This window comes from Prionailurus viverrinus, chromosome B1 (genome assembly GCF_022837055.1).
Source record: "Prionailurus viverrinus isolate Anna chromosome B1, UM_Priviv_1.0, whole genome shotgun sequence".
Taxonomy (NCBI): Eukaryota; Metazoa; Chordata; class Mammalia; order Carnivora; family Felidae; genus Prionailurus; species Prionailurus viverrinus.
In genome coordinates, this window is record NC_062564.1 from 1,683,388 (window position 1) to 1,696,674 (window position 13,287).

The window sequence follows — 13,287 nt, forward strand, 5'->3', positions numbered from 1 at the left end:
TCTGCAAAAAAGAGAGGAAAACGTGTGCGGAATGTGGCCTAGACCCAGGGTTCAGAGACTGAAGGCTGAGGAGATCGTGAGCGTGGCCCACGGTCCCGGGCGGCGAGGGCTTCACTCGAGGCTGCAGCGGAGGGAACGGGAGGGGGAGACGTTTGCAGGGCGGGAGGGGCCGTCCCCGAAGCGTGGGCACGGACGCAGCTCCCGGCGGGGACCCGGGGTGGGGGGTGGAGTGAGGCCACCCGGACTGTGTGCTCTGTGCTCTGGGCGTGGTCTCAGAGGACACTTGGCAGGCCTTGTGGGGGAGGGGCTGGTCCCGTAGCTGCCGCCGTGGATGACCACTGGCCTGGCCTGGAGAGCCCCCTGCAGCCCAGGGCAGCCTCTGCCTGTGGTGACCGTGGTGTCTTTCCTTCCCCAGGGCTCCCAGGAGTGAGCGTCCCAGCTACACGATGGACCAGCCAGAGCCACCCGCCCCCGCGCCCGAAGGTAACGGGGTGTCCTTCGGGGGCCCTTTCCCCCTCGGGGACGGGGAGGGGTGACCACAGGTACTGACGAGGTGGAGCTCAGCCGCCCCCCCCCCCCCCATCCCCTGGCCACCAGGGCCCATCCTCACTTTGGGGTAACCTGGCTGAGCGCCTCCCCGGCCCTGGGCACCCCCGCGGGGCACGGGCCAGCACAGCCTGCTGTGAGCCCTACCTGTGGGGACCCATCAGTGCCCTCCGGCATGGAGGGTGGCCTGGAGGATGATGAGGAAGGGAGACGTCCCATCCAGCTCTGGGGCACGTTCTTTATCTGCCTCCCTCCACCACTGTGAGGACCGTGAGGGAGGGGTGCAAGTTAACGTTTCCCTGTCCTGTCCCCTCGTCACGGTGGGGCGTCGGGGGCTTGGTGTCACTCCCCGCTCATGGGGCAGGGCCTCCTTCCGGGCTCCCCGTTCCCGAGGCTTCCCCAGACGTGCCCCCGTGGACAGACTCACATGTCCTTGGCACACCTGGAGACTATAGGGCCTGAAGGGCAGAACCCTCAGCATGTGAAGCTGCGAGAGTGTGGGAGGAACCCACGCGGGGCCCGTGGCTCTTCCGTGCCCTCCCGCTCCCGGCAGGCGTGGGCCCTTGGGAAGTGCCCCCGCCCGGCTCTGTGCTGCAGGTGGCTCTGGGCCTCGGGCTCCCAGTTGGAACAGAAGGAAGGCAGCCCACAGGTGGAGCCGCTCCTGTGGGGAAGCAGGGCTCGGGCCGAGGGGTGCCTGGGCTGCTGGGCGCTGGGCCCCCCAGGAAGGCTCAGCTCGACTGGAGAGCCCTGTGGGGAAGGCTGGTCCAGAAGGAGCCAGTGATGCTGGGCTATGTGGCCAGAGGGGCCCCTGCACACCTTCAGCCAGAGTCTGCACTCGGGTGTGACCTAAGAGCCAACTGTCGACCTTGGAGAGTTTCCTGAGCCCCGGGGTGAGGGTGGCTCGCTGGAGGGCACCCCAGGAATCCCGCGGGCCAGGCCGTGCACCTGCTCCTTCTGCGGGGCGCCTTCCGGGGGGGGGGCTGGCTCCCTCCTCGGGCTGCGGCCGGCGGGCTTTGGTTGGGGGGGGGTCCTGGATGGCCCCCGTGCAGGTGTCCGCCGTGTGTTGGGGTGGCACTGAGGCTCCTCCAGGCTGGATCATACTCGACTGTCATAATTGGGAAGGTCCCAGAACCACTCACTGCTTCCTCCCCTACCAGCTGGGTGTAGCCTACACACACATGGCCGGGCGTGTCCCCGGGGCTGGCACACCCAGCTTCAGGGAGCCTGTGGGCTGCCTTCCGTGGGACGGTCCCTGTATCCTGTGTCAATGGTTTCCGTGGCCTGCATGGGCCATGCTGACTGCTCTCCCCGGGATACCCGTGGTGTGCACACCGGGCGGCTGGGCCGGGCCGCGTCTGGAGCGTGGTCAGGGCAGAGCAGAGTGGTGCTCCCAGGGTGGGCTCACCGCACTTGTTGGGGAAAAACTAGAAAATAAAAGGCCCAGAAGCCCTTTCCGCACCAGTTGTTAAGAGTGTGTGGGACTTGTGACTTGAAAATCTGATGGCGGTGCGTGCCTTTTCCCACCACGCTTTGTCCGCTGTTTTCAAAGGAACCGGAAGCCGTCCTTCTCTCGTTCCGTGTGTCCCAACATCTGGCAGCAGCCGGCTGGGGCTGGTCCCGTGCGTGACGGAGCCTTGGCAGTGATACTGAGTGGATCTGCAGGAACGCCCGTCCACCCACGGGCTTCACCCCCAGATGCACCTCTGCACTTGGTCTGGGACGGGAGGGGGGCCCTGACCACACGGCCGGGGTGTGGGTGGCTGTGCTAGTGGGCCGGGCCGGGGACCTGGGAAGGGGAGTCACGGCCTGTGAAGCCCAGGGCATCGGGGGGCCGCGGGCAGGCTCTGCGAGGCTTCGGTGGGCGGGAGCACGTCCGATACGTGGAGAGCAGTGATGTGACCGGGGGCTGGGGGGAGGGGGGGCAGCAAGGCTGTCTTCTGGGAGTGTGCTGAGGGGGCAGCTCGGACGTGTGCTCCCCAGGAGAGAAGTGGTGCTTGAACGTGGGGTGCATGGTAACCAGCCCCATTTGGGTGGTTATTTCAGAGTCCTCCCGTGTGCTCCTGAAACGTGCACATTTTTATTTGTGACTTCTGTCTCAGTGGAGGAGTGAAAGAGGGCCAGGCAGGAGCAGGGATGGTGGGGGGCTGCCGAGGGCGTCGGGCAGAACCACCCCGCGTTCCCTGCAAGCCCACACCCACCCTGTTCTCCACGTTCAGAGTGACAAGCAGGCTGACCTCGAGGCCTGTCACTGTGGGGCACAGCCCGTCCGGTCAAGCCGTCTGTGGGCCAGGCCCCAGGCCCTGCGAGCTGGGAACTGACCCTGGGAGGCAGGCAGCCAGGAGGTGGAAAGGATCCCCCCATGGACCCCTGTTCTCGGTTCCCCTGGAAGATTTCCTCCGGGCAGCTCTGGGCGTGTGGCCAGCGTCCTTACGGGGTGGGGGGAGAGTGTCCCCATTTCTGTGGGTGGATGGCTTCTTCCTGGCTGGTAGCCTGTGGGTGTGCCTTCTGGCTTTGGTGTGGACTGAAGGCCGCTATTTGACAACAGAGAACATCATAGTTCAAGAACCGAGATCCTGATCCGCACAGCCTTGTGGGCAGTTGACTCTTGTGACCCTTAGCGATGGGCACCCACAGGGCTTTGTGGGCGGGGACAGAGAGGGATATGGGAGGCAGGGCAAGTTGGGAGTGGGTGGGGACTGACTGACGCAGGGGGGCGGGGGCAGGGCAGGTTGGGAGTGGGCGGGGACACAGGGGGGTGGGGGCAGGGCTGGGTCGGAGGGCCTCACGGAAACCCCAGCAGAGCTCCTTGGATGGGGGTCTGGGGCTCTAGCAGGGGGTCTGGTGTAGACTTGGGGTTTTGTGCAGACGGACACCAGGGCCTCCAGCAGGCCCGGCCTCCCCGTAGGGAGAGTGTCAGGTGCGCTGGAACTCTCTGTTGGGGGCAGAAGCAAGGGGGTCCGTGGAGGGAAGCAGAGTCAGCTTGGGGAGCTGTTCTGAGTGCGGTGGGCGGTGCCACAGGCCTGCACCTGTCACAGGCTGGAGGCAGACATCCGGGACCCCAGCCTCCTTCAGAGGCCTCTCTCCTTGGCGTGCAGACACCGTCCCTCCCCGTGTCCCCACGTGGTCGTGCCTCGGTGCGTGTGTGTCCTGACCTCTTCTGATGAGGACACCCGTCGTACTGGAGTGGGGCCTCCCTAGCGACCTCATTCTACCTGAATCACCTTTGAGGCCCCGTCTCCACACGTAGCTGGGTTCTGAGGTCCTGGGGTTAGACCTTCAGCCTAGGGTGTAGGGGGACAGGGCTCTGTCCTCGAGAGGGACTGAAACAAGCAGCTGGGTGTGTGGGAGGGAGCCGGGAGACTGTAGTGTCATTGATGCCAAAGGATGGTCATGTTAAACGGGGCGGTGAGGTCACCGTAGGGGACAGCGGGGAAGGACCACGGCCATTGGCTCTGGGGACAAGGCACCCAATAGCGCATGAAGCCAGATCACTAGCTGGTCGGGAGGCATCAGGCATTCCGGGGGTGGCAGGGGAGGTGACCTGGCCGAGTGCAGGGGACGTTTCTGGGCTGGTGTGTGTGACGCTGTGATGGTGGCCACACATCACGGTGCCTTTGTCCACACCCGTGCGGTGCGCATCACTGGACGGAAACCGTGGACTCTGGGCCTGTCCGTGGGGGCCTGGCCCCGTGCTGCCCATCTTCCTTGCTGAAGGCACTGAACAAGAATTACCTTCTTCCTTTAAGGGGAAGACCCTGTCAGGCTTTGTTATTTAAATTTTTAAAAATATTCATTTAGTTTTGAGAGAGAGAGACAGAGTGTGAACAGGGGAGGGGCAGAGACAGAGGAAGACACAGAATCCAAAGCAGGCTCCAGGCTCCGAGCTGTCAGCACAGAGCCTGACGTGGGGCTCGAACCCACAAACCACCAGATCACGACCTGAGCCAGAGTCAGATGCTTAACCGACTGAACCACCCAGGCGCTCTAGGCTTTGTTGTTTGAAGCAATGTTCGTAAAATCACTTTCAGGTGTATTTTATCTACTTCTTAAAGTCCGGCAGTGATGAACTGTGACTTCCGAGAGGAGGGTTGATGGAGGGAGAGCAGGCAGGTGGTTCTGAGTCCCTGCTGCGCCCAGTGGAACGTGTGGGTGGCGGGATCTCCATGTGTCGCGTCGCCCGGTCACAACGCGAGCTCTCCCGTCATCACCTTCGGCTGGGTGTTTAACTCGTATTGTTTCCCTGTCATGTTCACCCGGCAGACACAAATCCAGTCGTGGGAACGGTTGTATTTGGAAAGCATCCTGTGCGTTTTGGTTTTTCTCTGTTGAAGAGATTTATTGCCCTGGAACGTGTTCCCCAGGTTACTCCTGTGAGTAAGCTGACTGACTCCCTAACGGTAACGCTGAGAACCCACACGCCGACCTCCCTGTCGTTGGGCCCGAGACCCGACTTGGTGGGAGAGCGCACGTCGCGTGACTGATCCGCGGACACAGGCTGCGTCCACCCCCAGGTCCGGACCGTGTCTGCTGCTTTTTCTTGTGACGCTGTCCTCACTCGGTGGCGGCGGTGAGCTGTGCGTCTGTGTTTATTAAGTACGGACCTCAGGGGATTAGCCTGCTCCTGGAGTTTAGCCCAAGTGGAAATGTGGTCTGAACCCGAACACAGCCTCACGGCAGGCAGGAAACGTATGTGTTGTAGGGAGTTTGCCGAATGCAGGGAATCACTGTGGAGAAAGTACCAGTCGTTTGCAGAGGCCACGGTTAATATTTGGGTCTGTGTGTGAAGGGGATGAAATTAGTAAAACCAACAGTCTTTAGATGATTCCCTTTATTGTGGTAAAATATACGTAATATTTACCATTCTTCAGTGCCCCTCGGGAGCACGAAAACCACCAGCAGTGCCCTCTGCCTCCAGAAGTTTCCATCTTCCCAGACTGAAGCTCTGTCCCCATGAGATACTGACCCCCATCCCCTGCCCGGCCCCCCGCACCTGCCGTCCTGTCTTCCGCGGGTGCTGTCACACTGTGTCTGTCCCGTGGTGATTGGCTCCCTTCACTCCGCAGAATGTCCCCAGGGTCCGTCCGTGTGGTGACAGGTGTCAGAATTTGTCCTTTCTAGGACTGAATGCTCCCCGTTGTGTGCGTCGACCACAGTCCATCTGGCCATTCATCCGGCCGTGGACTCTTGCCTTGTTTCCGTCTCTTGGCTGTTGTGAATTATCCTGCTTGAATGGTTGCACACTCACACAGTGGCACACTCGTGTGGTTGCACACCTGTATGGGCACGCTGGGATCTGTGTGCCTGCTTTAATTCCTCCAGGTGAGGCTCGGAAGCAGGATCCTGGGGTCGTTCGGTGGTTCTGGTTCTGTGCTTCCTTCGTGAGGGGCCGCCTTACAGTTGCCACGGCGACCGCTCTGTTTTCTGGTCCTGCCAGCGCTGCAGGGGGTTCCAGTTTCTCCAGACCCTCATCCGTGTGTGTTATTTTCTGTTAAATGGGTGTGGAAAGACCGATTAGAAAGACTATTAACTTAATACGTCAAGACCTCTTTCCAAATTCTCGAATAAGCTTCGACCAGATAACTTTCATGGCTTCGTGAGTGTCTGGCTGTATAAATGCGTAATATGTAAAGTCTCTTTCCTACTAAAGGACATTCAGGTGAGTATCGTGACGGTCTCTGATTATTTCCTTAAGATAAGTGTTTCGCAGTAGGATTTCTGCGACAAGGGATGTACAGAATTGTCCGGCATTGGCACGTGCTGGCGAGTTCTCTTCCACAAAGTCGCCAATGCGTACTCTCACCAGAACAGTTTTCTGAAGCCTTTTCTGGATTCCATTTCGGTGTTTGCCCCTATTATGCTTTTAGCACGTGTCAGCTGGGGAGAAATTGCCCTAGAATGCTGCTTGTGGACCCGGCAGTCTCGCTCCCCCTAGGTCCCCGCTGAGGGGCCCCTCCCTCCTGCCCCGACAGAGCCTGTCCACCTGACCTCTGTGGTAAGGTGTTTCCTTCAAAACACCTGTTAGGACGTGTTGCCGGTTCCAAAGACCGAAGGGAAAAACGAGCACCTGGTATTTAAGACCGTTGTTTCTGGACCATCGAAGGTTCATCTGGACCCACAAGGCCACAGCTGGAAAGACCGTCCTAGACTGGCTCAGGTAGCCCCAGCTCTGTCACCTTCTCTCCCTAGAAACCAGGCCACCTCTGAAAGCCTGAGTCTCACGTCCTACCCCCCAGTCCCCCGTCCCCTCTCCCCCGGCTCCACTTCCCCCACCCCGGCCCCGCCCCCCAGCCGCCAGGTGGCTGTGGAACATTTCCTTCCTGGAGAGCACACGTCGCCCCCTGCACAGCATCTGCGTCTGCTGGGGCGATGCTGACCGGGGCCCTGCACCAGGAGCGAGAGGCGCTGGGAGTGGAACTGGAGGGGCCGAGGCCCCCTCCCCGCCCCCCATCATGCTGGGACAGTCCGTGCCCCGACTCACCCCACCCCCACCCCGACCCAGGGGAGGTGACTCCTCCCCAGCCTCTCTGCACCCCCCGTCCCCACCATCCCTAGAACCCACCTGGCTCTGGCTCAGGGGTGCTGGCTCTGTCACCCCACCGCCCTGTGGCCGGCTTCCCAGCCCGTGTTCACGCGTCTTTGGCTCTAAGATGACTGGTTCAGATCCCACATTCCCACGCTCAGGCCTGTGTGACCGCTGGGTGGAACCCTCTGGAAGGGAGGAGGGAACCCGCTCCGGGCCCTGGGCGCCTCTCTCAGCAGATCCCTCTGCAGCCCAGTGGGACCGGAGCTCTCTCTCCGTGGGGACGCCTGATGCCCTGGCCCACCCTGCAGCACCCCGGTTTGCTTGCAGAGTGAGCGGTTTGGGTTCCATCTCGGTGTCATTTCTCCCTCTCCATAGTGCTCACCTACTGGTTCCTTCGCGAGGGAACCGCCCTGGACACCCCAAGGGTGCAGGGTCCCCATCCTGGGAGAGGGTCCCCGTGTGGGTGTGCAGGGTCCTCGTCCTGGGAGACGGGTCCCCATGACCAACTTCCCGTGATCTGTGTGAGCACCAGATGCCCGCAGACCGTCTGGGTACAGAGGAGTGAGTTGTGTACCAGCGGAGAAGGCCGTCAGGTTTGGGAGTTTTCTGTGTTCTGACTTCCGGCCCCAGTGTTGGGGTGCCGTGGAGCAGCAGAAGCTCCCTCCCCACTGGGCTGTCCCCTGCCCCAGCCCCCTAGCCTGGGCGTGGTCACCAGGGTGCTGTGGCCTCTTCACGGAATGGTGGACGGCATCTGTGGGTCTGAGTGGCCTCCATCCTGCCCCGTACACATCCACACGCGGGGACGCGTGCAGGACGGGGACCGCAGGGTGGGCCTGGCCTGGGCAGGGGTTGCGAGGTCCCCTTCCTTGGGTGGCGTGTACGTTGTGGGTGATCGGCGTGGACAGAACCGAAGGGGCCTGGGGCCCCGTGGGGCTTGAGCGGAATCCACTAGCGTTGAAGTCTGTGGCCTCCCTCGTTTCCTGGTGCTTCCTTTCCCTCATCCTCTGCCCGTCGCTTCCGCCACCCGCGCAGTCCCTGGCACTGAATGCTAGCGCGTCTCTGCTCCTGCGGCGGCTGAGTCTGTGTTCTTTTCACCGTTAGAAAACGAGGTGAAATACGACAGGAACAACAATGAAGAGGACGAGGGGGAGCAGTTCGATTTCGACAGCGGAGACGAGATTCCAGAAGCGGATCGGCCAGCCGCGGGCGCCCCGGCCGGTGGGGGGGGCACGGATGCCGCGTCTGGCTCAGGTGAGTCCCCGGGCCGCCCCCAGCGCCCGTGGCCCAGCAGCCAGCTCGTCCCGACCGCGGGTGAGTGACGTGGGGGGAAGTCGGTGTCCTGGAGCGGGACGTGAGCTGTTTGGCCGCGCTCCTTTGGTCCCTGGCATTTCCCACGGGCGTCAGGCTGCTCGGCGGCCCCTGGCGGCCTCTCGGAGGGGGTGGGTATCGGCCACATCTCAGCACCGTGTCGCTGCGTGGTGGGAAACGTTTCTGAAACTAACGCTCTTTGAGATGCATGGAGTCCGTGTTGGGTCCTGGAGGTGGCTGCTTTTGTCCCGACCACAAGGGCTGGTTTCTTGTCCACAGCGAGGGCTCCCCGCACAGTCAGTGGCTCCCCTGGTCCGGCAGCTTCTACCTGATGCCTGTCAGCAGAGAAGCCACCCCGGGAGCTGCCAGGCCCTGGGGTGTCCCACGCTGACCCCAGCAATGCTCCGCCCTGTACTCCCAGATCTGGGCGTCTCCTGGGTGCCCTGGTGTTGCGTGCCCTTTGGGGGGGCATGGCTCCACTTGTCCTCACCTCCTCCACACTGTGTGTTTGCCTCCAGGAGGTGAAATCGGGAGGGGAACGGACGCGGAGGCCCCGGTGGAAGGCCCGACGCTTGAGGTCCCGACACGGGTGAACCCCTACTCCGTCATCGACATCACGCCCTTCCAGGAGGAGCAGCCCCCGCCCGCCGACCCGGATGCCGAGGAGGAGAGCGCCAGCCCGCCGGTGCCCAGCGGGTACTCGGTGCCCGTGCCCTGCGGCTACGCTGTGCCCTGCAACCTCCCGCTGCTCGTGCCGGCCTACTCCAGCCCCGTCGTCATCCGCGCCGCGTCCCTGGAAGAGGAAGGTAGTGTCCTCCTCCTCACTGCGCACTGTGGGCCCTGACCGCCTGTTGTCCGTGAGTCCCGCAGTCCTCCGTGTTCTGGCAGAGCCGCCGGAGCCGACCCGGGTCACCTTCCCCTGGCAGGTGCCTGTGGGTCCGCGTGCATGAGGGCAGCGGGACGTTCGAGTGCGGCCCTCCCTGAGCAGAGGGCGGCCTGTTCCGTTCCGAGTGCGGCCAGTGGGGCAGCCCAGCCGAGCGTTTGTTCTCTCGCCGAGATCTGCGTGTGCTCCCTATCCGAGGACGCAGCACGGGCGCTGTCCCAGGGACGCGAGGCCGCTCGGACACGGAATCAGAGCTTGTGCGAGATTTCAGTAAACACATTCTCTCCTTCCCAGTTGTGACCATTGAGGGGAAAAAAAAGTCTTCGTTAAAGAAGCTCTTGAATTTGTTTGGAAACCACAGGTTTTTAGGGTTGAGGTTTTTCACATGTTTTCTTGTAGTTGGTAGGAATCTTGGAAATTAACCATGGTCAACAATGCTATTCGTGGTTTGTGGCCTCTGACAAGTAAGAACAATGTGAAAATAAGGAAGTAGATTATGGAATTGAGAGGAGAAGGGGGGGCGCCCGGGGGGCTCAGTCGGTTGAGCATCCGACTCTCGATGTCGGCTTAGGTCATGCTCTCGAGGCTCGTGAGGTCAAGCCCCACGTCAGGCTCGGTGCTGACAGTGCAGAGCCTGTCTGGGATTCTCTCTCTCTGCCCCTCCCCCCACTCTTGCATGAGCACACGCATGTGCACATACGTCCTGTGGTGCCCTGGCCGGCTTCCCGGAGCACACGGGACCATTTGCACCGTGTGGTTCCCTCGTGGACACAGGGCGGCCTGGCTCTGTGGGCTCGGTCAGCATGCACGTCCTCGCTGAGGCTCCCTCACTCACATAGAGGCTCCCCTGGGACCCGAGCCTCAGAGTCGGGGACAGCTGGAACCTGTCATCTTCCCCACTGCCCAGAACCAACACTGAGCCTCCACTTTCATTCGTTAGTGGTCCTCCAGTGGCCAGAGACTCATGGTGCTCTGCCTCGTGGCACGGGCTTCCAGATCCTTCCAGAACAGTGAGAGATGAGCAGTGTGTGTGGCCAGCGGGAGAACTTCCTCTCAAGTGTGCTCACCATACCGTCATCAGAGTTCTCGTTTTAGCAGACATCACCTCCGGGTGCATCTGCTTTCTCAGAAGGGGGAGCGCCGGGAAGGAAGGTGTTGGGGGGGGTGCATTGAGGCACACGCGGTGTGCATTCAGGGGTGGTGAGAGGGGCCCCTGACACAGCCGCAGGGAAGGTAGTCACTGTGTGAAGTGTGCTCGCTGCCAGTACACATCCTTTCTTCGTTGACTTTGTCGAGTATCTTTGTCTTTTAGGAAGTCATGTGGGCCATTTTTGGGGGGAGTGTGGTGTGGTGGGAAGTCTTTGGAACGGGCAGGTCTGAGTTCAGATCATGGCCCTGCCTCTGACCTGGCATGTGCTCCTTGGCAGACAGCGAGGTTTTCCATGGCCTCGAGAACTTGTTGAGTTCATGCCTCTACAATTCCTGGTGCACCGCCAGGCAAATCCCACCACCGGGTAAGGGGTATTTGTTACTGTTTAGCGGGATCAGGGGACCAGTTTTATGAGTGAGATCTCCAAGCTTATTGCATTAAGCCCAGCCTTCCTGGACCTTGAGTTAACTGCTGAGCGCTTTGAAAGTGGTCATGAACGTTTGCCTAGCACACAGTAAATTCCTTCTAAAACGGTGTTTATGGACAGTTTCCCAGTGTAGCAATTAACCAGTTGTTGGTTGAGCACGTGGCTAAGCCTGAGCTCATCACCCCTTGGTAAATCAAACCCAGAGGTGGGAGAACAGCAGTCAGCTGGACATGTGTGACAGACTGTGTGTGTGTGTGCGTGTGTGCACGTGCATGTGAGTATATAAAAAGTTAAGACACAGGAGAAAATTTGTTTCTTACTGTAGCCTACTTTCTTTGGGTTTAATTCCCGCTGTTTCAGGAGCCTTTGGATATCACTTTTTACTGTAATCCTGTTTTGAAAACATCTTATTTTGAATCTAACCTAAAAAGCCTTAAATCTATCAGTTAATCATTTTTATGCTAAGATAAGCCTATCATTCATAAGAATGGAAAATAGGGAACCATTTTAAATGTAAAAATCCGTTTCCTACAATTTTACCCTAAGCATGAAACCATATGCTTTTTGTTTCTTTCCTCACAGAGACGCAGGAAGTAGCAGAAGACAGCCCATTTAATTCTTTAAGTTCTGAGGATCCAGCAAACAGGTAAATTTTTTCATTTTACACACGTGCCCTGGGTCCATGACCGTTCCCTGTAACGTGGAGCGTGGGACACCTGTCCTGCCTGCCCTCAGTGCTGTGAGGTGGTGACCAAGCACGCCTGCTCCCCGCCCCAGACCCTCCGCTCCCAGTCCTGCATCCGTCTGCTCTCTCGCCCAGGGGCTCCCAGGACGGGTGTCAGAGTACGAGGACTCGGCTAGAGGTTCATACTGTCTGTGTAGAAGGACAGACCGTACAAACGCACATGCAGATAGGCCCCGGAGAGGTGGCCCCCCCTCGGCCTCCACCCTGGAGATTCTGTGTGTACTTCAGCCTTGGGAAGGGTCTCAGAACCCTGTGGGGCCGGAGGGGATTTTTCAGTGTGTCTGACCCAGCTTTCAGCGAGAGTACTTCAAACTGATTTGATTGTAGACCTTTCTTTCATGCCACTTGCCTTCAAAAACACTATTTCTCCTCCTTGAGATGCCCAGGAAAAGCCCGTCCTCCAGGCAAACTCCTGCATGCATTTCAAAACCCTGCCTTAGTGTCTCGTTTTATAAAGTTCCCTCGTGTCCGTCCAGAGCTGTGTGGGCACACCGGCTTTAAAACTGATTAAAACAGTGCACCCTCACTGTGACTTCCCCTGTCCCTTTCTGCTGCTGGACTGAGAATCCTGTGAAGGGGGAGAGCAGGTTTGACCAAGGCTTAGCATGCCGTCATGCTTGTTGCTTGGCGGCTGTACAGCCATACTGACGCATTATCCACACCTGTTCAAGATGGACCGTCCTGTGGCTTTTGGTACACTGCGTTGTCCGTATTAAAACTGTGTTAAAATATATACAACATAAAATTTGCCATTTGAGCCCTTTTCAGTGTAACATATAGTGGCATCGCGTGCATATACTGTGTCACCACTCTCCCCTTTCAGAATATTTCATCATCTGAGATAGGAGCTCTAACTCTCCTGTGGTAATCTACCGCCCCCCCCCCCCCCCCAGCCCCCAACAACCCCTACTCTGCATCCTGTCTCCGTGGATTGGCCCGATCTAGGTAATTCGTGTCCTTCTGTGTCTGGCTTGTTTCACTCTGCATCATGTTTGCGAGGTTCTCCCGTGTTGTAGGATGCGTCCGGATCTCCTTCCTTTTCAAGCCTGCATAATATTCCTTTGTAAGCACATATGACCTTTTCACTCACTCACCACTCGAAGGACACTTGCTTTGTTTCCACCTCTTGGCTGTCGTGAATCGCACTGCTGGGAACACAGGTGTATGAGGATCTAAGTCCTTGCTCCCTATCCCTTTGGCTCTGTACCTGTGAGCGGAGCACTGGATCTTATGGTGAGTCTATATTTCCCTTTTTGAGGACCAGCCATCTCTTTACCACAGAGACAGTGCCATTTCACATTCCCACCTGCAATGAACTCCTTCCAATACGGTCACCAAATTTATTTTCCAGTTTTTAAAGATTGTAGTCATTCTAGGGAGTGTGAAATGGTACCTCCTGGTGGTTTTGATTTGCATTTCCTTGATGACTAATGATGCTGAGCTCCTCCTCATGTCCCATCGCCCATTTGTATGTCTTCTTTGGAGAAATGTCATTCACGTTCCTTCCCCATGTTTGAGTTGGGCTTATTTGTTGTTGTTGAGTTGTAGGTGTTCTTTATATAATCTGAATATTAATCTCTCATCAGATGTGTGATTTGTGAACATTTCTTCCCATGCTGTGGATTGTCCTTTCACTCTCTTGATGGTGTCCTTTGCACAAAAGTTTTTAATTTTGATGAAATCCAGTTTATGTGTTTTGTTTCTT

The 13,287-nt window shown here is 58.7% G+C and overlaps 1 protein-coding gene across 6 annotated transcripts in view; it reads left to right on the forward strand.

The window, feature by feature from the left end:
- The window catches only part of ARHGEF10 (Rho guanine nucleotide exchange factor 10), a 108,951-nt gene that overhangs the window by 20,146 nt on the left and 75,518 nt on the right, over positions 1 to 13,287 (forward strand). For all 6 annotated transcript variants that reach the window (XM_047856719.1, XM_047856720.1, XM_047856722.1 and 3 more), the window contains 4 exons: positions 416 to 483; positions 8,171 to 8,320; positions 8,896 to 9,183; positions 11,420 to 11,483. In XM_047856719.1, the coding sequence (XP_047712675.1) occupies positions 447 to 483; positions 8,171 to 8,320; positions 8,896 to 9,183; positions 11,420 to 11,483 (539 nt within the window). In that variant the 5' untranslated portion in view covers positions 416 to 446. Of the gene's footprint in view, positions 1 to 415; positions 484 to 8,170; positions 8,321 to 8,895; positions 9,184 to 11,419; positions 11,484 to 13,287 lie in introns of those variants that run through there.